The 6,000-nt window shown below is 50.7% G+C and overlaps 1 protein-coding gene across 1 annotated transcript in view; it reads right to left on the reverse strand.

The window, feature by feature from the left end:
• The window catches only part of HEATR6 (HEAT repeat containing 6), a 53,489-nt gene extending 48,765 nt beyond the window's left edge, over positions 1-4,724 (reverse strand). Inside the window, exons 1-2 of the mRNA XM_015426721.1 lie at positions 4,467-4,724; positions 653-760 (exon numbers count right to left, since the gene is read on the reverse strand). Coding sequence (XP_015282207.1) covers positions 653-760; positions 4,467-4,724 — 366 coding nt within the window. The remainder of the gene's footprint in view (positions 1-652; positions 761-4,466) is intronic.
• Positions 4,725-6,000: the final 1,276 nt, after the last annotated feature.

Genomic DNA, 6,000 nt, shown 5'->3' on the forward strand with positions numbered 1-6,000 from the left:
GGGAACAAGATTTGTTGGCTAAACTGTGAAGCCTTTGTGTTTCAATATCGAGGACTCGGCATTTAATCATCTGAAAAGCGCCTATAAAGGGGAGCATAAACAGAGAGTCCAATGGGATACCCATGGCAGTTATTTTATTCTCAATGTACGATAGCCAGTTAGACATGTTTGACTCTGTAAACATTTGCTGTTTAAGGCTCCCTTGGTCTACAATATTTTACTGTCATAAGCCACGCACCAGATTCCACAGAATTTAACCCGGTTTCTAAACATAGAGCTGCATATGGTACACAGCGCAGCATTCTCATAATCTTTCGGAGAAATTTAGATTGAACACATTCAGTGGTGCCATTAAGTGCGCTTATCCATATTGGAATACCATACATGAGTTGGGGAATTACTTTGGCCTTGAAGACTTTTAATGCAGCTGGTATGAATTGATTGCCTCTGGTGTAGAAAAATTGGGAAACGGTGGAAGCATTGATGTTAGCCTTATTTATTGCTGAGTTACGTTGCACAGACCAAGATGCATTATACTGACCTGGGCTCACAGATATACCAAAGCATGGAAGCAAAACAGCAACACACGTAAACACACACACATATATGGAAGATCAGAAGGGGAGGGGGGGAGATAACCTATTTCCCTTACCTGGAATCTGTTAAGCAAATGATGAATTAACTGGCACACTTTGTTGACAAGATGCTCTTGATTAAGTGGCACTAATTTACAAGCTTGGAGGAGTAAGTCACAAACATCCTGTGAAGTGAAGGAAAAGAGAACAATAATTGGCTTTTAACCCCCTAATCACCCTGACTGTGGACACAAAAAGGGTAGGACCGCACAGAACACCTGACCCAAATGATGTGACTTCAGGGACCCAGCAGGGCTTGTCCCAGCTCAGTGCACTGTCCCTGATGTCAGGCCACCCTCCATCCCCTTGCCGCTTCTTCCCCCTTCGCCCACCCCCTCTTATCGTGTTGTTAGCTCCCACTGAGCCTCTCCTTCCCATTTTTCAGTTCTCTCCCCCCCAACACACAGACTTTTTGTTCTCTCCTTTAGGAAGACATTCAGTAAACGTCACAGTAACATAAAAACAGCCTTGTGGGATCAAGCACATCTAACCCAGTCTCCTCTTATTACAGGTAGCCACTATCATAAACACACCTTGGATTCACATGTGTAGCTGTCAGCTCGCTGCCATAGAGGCTTGTGTGAGGAGGAGTGAACTCCTTGGAATGTGTTACTTTCGATTCTCTTGCTGTCTTGGTGATGCTCCCTTATCTGTATGTTTTATGTGCCTGACCTTGGTTCCCGGCAGTAACATCATCCCTGGGAATGTGGTCCATTACATTCTGGCGGGCCCCACTTTTCACATTAATTGGCTCTATGCCGCCCAGTGACCCCTTTGAACCATGTATATCTGTCCACCCCACGCTTTTTGCTTTAGCCTTAACACAGAACCTGAAGTAGAGATGCCCTGCCAATACTGTATCAATAAACTTTCCTTCTAAAGAAGCAAGTCGTTGATTCCGATTGTTGCAGGAGTCTGGTGAGCTTGTGTTCTTTTTCAGTTGCCACCACCCCAAACTAAATCAAGCCCCCCCCCCATGTTACCTTTAGGGAACACAAGTAAAGGCTGCCTGTGAGTATGTACACAGGGCAAAGCTTCCCCCTTCCTTCAGCCCCCCCCCCCCGCATCTGCTTAGTGTGAACAAAGGCCAGGAGCACAGGGAGGAGCTGAAATCATAGTCTGCTCCCTTAAACAAGAATACTTAATTACTACAGGCTATTAAACTACAGCTAAAGGCAAGAGAAAATGACTATCATGCCTACTGATTACACAGATCTACCTCTATGCTAAACTTAACAACACAGAATGTTGCCTCTGACATCCCTCCTCCAATGGCGGTGGAGCAAATGCAAACCCTGACACCCCACGCCTGCTCCCTGCAGGGGAATCCAACTCCTAGTATTTGAACAGCCACTAACTGGATACTTCCAGCCTTTTAACCCTTCCTGTCTTAGTTGGCAGGAAGCCTCTTACCCAATCGAGATTTGGGGAGCCCCCCCCCCATGGCAGGCTCCAGGCTCCCAAGGGTGCTGTTCCACACATCTCAATACCCAGATCATGTTACAACAGCTATCCATCTTGTCCTTCCTGGCACTTAGAGTAAATGCTTGTCTCTTTAGAGAATTATCTCTACTCTTGGCTTGGTGCATTTTGTGGCCCTCTTCCCTGCGAAACTGTGCCGCTGTCAATATCCCAGGAGATCCCTGGTGAGCTTCAAAGCACCTCACATCTCGCCCTGACCTGGACAGCCCAGGCCAGCCCGATCCAGTCAGATCTCGGAAGCGAAGCAGGGTCAACTCTGGCAAGTACTTGAATGGGAGACCTCCTTGGAATACCAGCAGTCAGAAGGCAGGGACAGGCTTTATTCAGCCACCTGGGTATCCTCCAGGCCCCCAGTAGGGGTCGGTCACCATGATTTCCAGGTGCGTGCGTGCACACACACACAAAAAAAAATGCAAAAACAAAACCGAAACAAAGAAAAGGCACCTCTCATCTCCAGATCATGACAACCACTACATACTGCCAAGAAACCAGCACACAAATAAGCCCTACCCTGTTTGCCTCCCGAGATCTGCTATTCAGAGGCACATAACCTCCACGTGAAGGAGCCTTCTACTGAATTGGACTACTGGTCCATCAATGTCAAAATTATCTATTCAGACTGGCAGCGGCTCCTGAGGGTCTCAGGCAGAAGAGGTCTTTCCCATCACCTACTTCCACACACACCCTACCCCAATGCATACAGGCTTGCCTTCCAGCCCCAAAACTCCACCTGGCTACCATGGCTAACAGCAGCTGGGGGACGGATTTGTCTCACCAGACAGCCAGAGTGGTCTAGCAGTTAGAATGTCAGTCTAGGACCTAAGACTATCCAGGTTCAAATACCGACTTGGCCATGAAAGCTCACCGGATGACCTTGGGCCATTCACTCTGTCGGCCTCACCTACCCCGCAAGACTGTTGTGAGGAGGAAGTGGGAGAAAAAAGAATGGCACTGTAAGCTGCCTGGAGCTCCCACTGGTGAGAAAAGCAGGATATAAATATGTAAACAGAAATAATGAAAATATCAGCCCCTTACCAAGTTACCAGTCAGTGGCCACCACCACCACCACCCCGCCCCTTAAGACAGCCAGTTCCACAATCAAGTCAAGGCACGCGGCTTTCTCTGACATTTCACCCCGTAGTCTTCTTTGCTGTCTGGTTTCTATTCTAGAGCAGCCAACTCCAAGTCGGGGGATCCCTGAAGCTTGGGGAGGGGGGGCCCTCAGAGGAGGCGGGGCCACAGACAGAGGCTCGATGGCCACCTGACAGCAATGCTGATCCTGTGAACTTGAGCAGACCATGAGAGGGAGGGCAGGAAGGGTTGCCTCAGGGCTTAGTTCTCGCGGCCCTTTCTTACATGCCCAGAGAAATGCTGATTGCCACTTTGGAGTTTCAGGAAGCAGCAATTTTTCCTCAGGCCAGTTTGGCTGGAGATCCTGGAGGGGTTTTTTTGTCATCTTCGGGGCGTGGAGCAGGGGTCACCGTGGGTGTGGAGGGGGAGGTGTCTGTGAATGTCCTGCACTGTACAGGGGGTTGGACTAGATGACCCTGGAGGTCCCTTCTGACTCTATGCTTCTAGCCATCGGGGCCACAGAAGCCACCCTCCAGGGCAACTGATCGCTGAAGCCCGGGGGTGTGTGTGTGGAATCCCTACACCTAGAAGCAGTGTTCCCTCTAAGCTGAGTTAGTGTGAGCTAGTTCACAGTTTTTTAGCCTCCTGTTCACATATTTTTGTCTTGGCTCAGGGAGGAGGGCTCCAGGGCAAACTAACTGATGCAGCAACCAAATCATAAGAACGTAAGAGACGCCATTGTTGGATCAGGCCAAAGGCCCATCCAGTCCAACACTCTGTGTCACACAGTGGCCAGAAATACCAGTGCCATCAGGAGGTCCAGCAGTGGGGCCAGGACATTAGAAGCCCTCCCACTGTTTAACCCCCCCCCCAGGCACCAAGAACACAGAGCATCCCTTGCCCCAGAGTCCCTATCTATACCTTGTGGCTAATAGGGGCCACTGACGGACCTCTGCTCCATATGCTTATCTAATTCCCTCTTGAAGCTGTCCATGCTTGTAGCCGCCACCACCTCCTGTGGCAGTGAATTCCACGTGTGAATCACTCTTTGGGCGAAGGAGGACTTCCTTTTATCCCTTCTACCCCGACCGCTCAGCAATTCGCTCGCTGTCACGCCAGCCGCTCACAAAGCAGAATGTTTGCTCACAGGACTCCGCGGCTTCGAGGGAGCCTTGCCTGGAAGTTGGCATCCCTGACTTCTATCCCGCCTCCCGCCCCCGCCAGACAGGCGGCCTCAAAGTCAAGCAGACCCAGGAGGTCTCCCCGCTCTCAGCTCACCTCGGGCCGCGGCGCCTCCCTCCCCGCCGCGGGGCCGCAGGTCTCCGAGATGAGCTGGTCGAACACGAGGTGGAGCTCCGTGCAGCGGCGGCGGCCGCTCTCGCCCTCCGGGGCCTGGCTGGGGTCGGGGCCCGCCCGCAGAGCGCCGAGGCGGGCCAGGTAGCGCCGCACGAAGGGCTCCGGCTCGGAAAGAGGCCGGAGTGACGCGCGCAGGCGGGACTTCCGGTGAGACACGTACGATGACTCGGAGGCTGCCATTGGCCGCGCGAGGCCTCGCCTGAGGAAAGCGAACGGGGCTGGTCTGAGCCGCGACCTCTCCTATGGCTGCAGGGAGCCTCTCCCTTGCGCGCCCCCTCGCGGTGAACATAAGAACGCAGGAGAAGCCAGTGTTGGGTCAGGCCAGTGGCCCATCCAGTCCAACACCCTGTGTCACACCGTGGCCAAAGATACCAGGGGCCCTCAGGAGGTCCAGCAGTGGGGCCAGGACATTAGAAGCCCTCCCACTGTTGACCCCCCCACAAGCACCAAGAATACAGAGCATCACTTGCCCCAGACTGAGAGTTCCTATCTATACCTTGTGGCTAATAGCCACTGATGGAGCTCTGCTCTTAACATAAGAACATCAGAGACGTCAATGTTGGATCAGGCCAGTGGCCCATCCAGTCCAACATTCTGTCACACAGTGGCCAAAAATACCAGGTACCCTCAGGAGGTCCATCAGTGGGGCCAGAACTCCAGAAGCCCTCCCACTGTTGCCCCCCCCCAAGCACCAAGAAGACAGTGCATCCCTTGCCCCAGAGTTCCTATCTATACCTTGTGGCTAATAGCCACTGATGGACCTCTGCTCCATATGCTCATCTAATTCCCTCTTGAAGCCGTCCATGCTTGTAGCCGCCACCACCTCCTGTGGCGGTGAATTCCATGTGTTCATCACCCTTTGGTCACCTTCTTGTTGTTCAGTTGCACAGTCAAGTCCAACTCTTCGGAACCTCATGGACCACATCACCCCACTGAGGCCCTCCTGTCTTCCGCCATCCTCCGGGGTTTGCTCCATTCCATGTTCGTTGCCTTAGCCCTGCCTAAAGATTTGGTCTAATATATATTTTAATAATCCAGTTGGTCAGCCGTGTTGGCCTGAAGCAGTACAACAAAATTAAGAGTCCAATGGCACCTTTAAGACTAACAGAGGTTTATTCAAGGTCTGAGCTTTCATGTGAATGCACGCTTTATCAAATACTTTTATCAAATCAAAGTTTATTCAGGAAGATATTTGATGAAGACCAGAGCCATTAGGGCACTTATCATCATGAGATAGACTTGCTGGGTTTGATAAAGTGTGCGTGCACACGAAAGCTCAGACCTTGAATATATATATATATATAAACCTCTGTTCGTATTAAAGATGCCCTTGGACTCTGAATTTGTTACATATGTATATGTATATGTTATATATATTTTATACACACACATACACACACACACACATATATATACACACACACATATATATATTATATTCACTTTATTGCAGTAA

Source organism: Gekko japonicus, unplaced genomic scaffold, assembly GCF_001447785.1.
Source record: "Gekko japonicus isolate JY-2015 unplaced genomic scaffold, Gekko_japonicus_V1.1 scaffold3262, whole genome shotgun sequence".
Lineage (NCBI taxonomy): Eukaryota > Metazoa > Chordata > Lepidosauria > Squamata > Gekkonidae > Gekko > Gekko japonicus.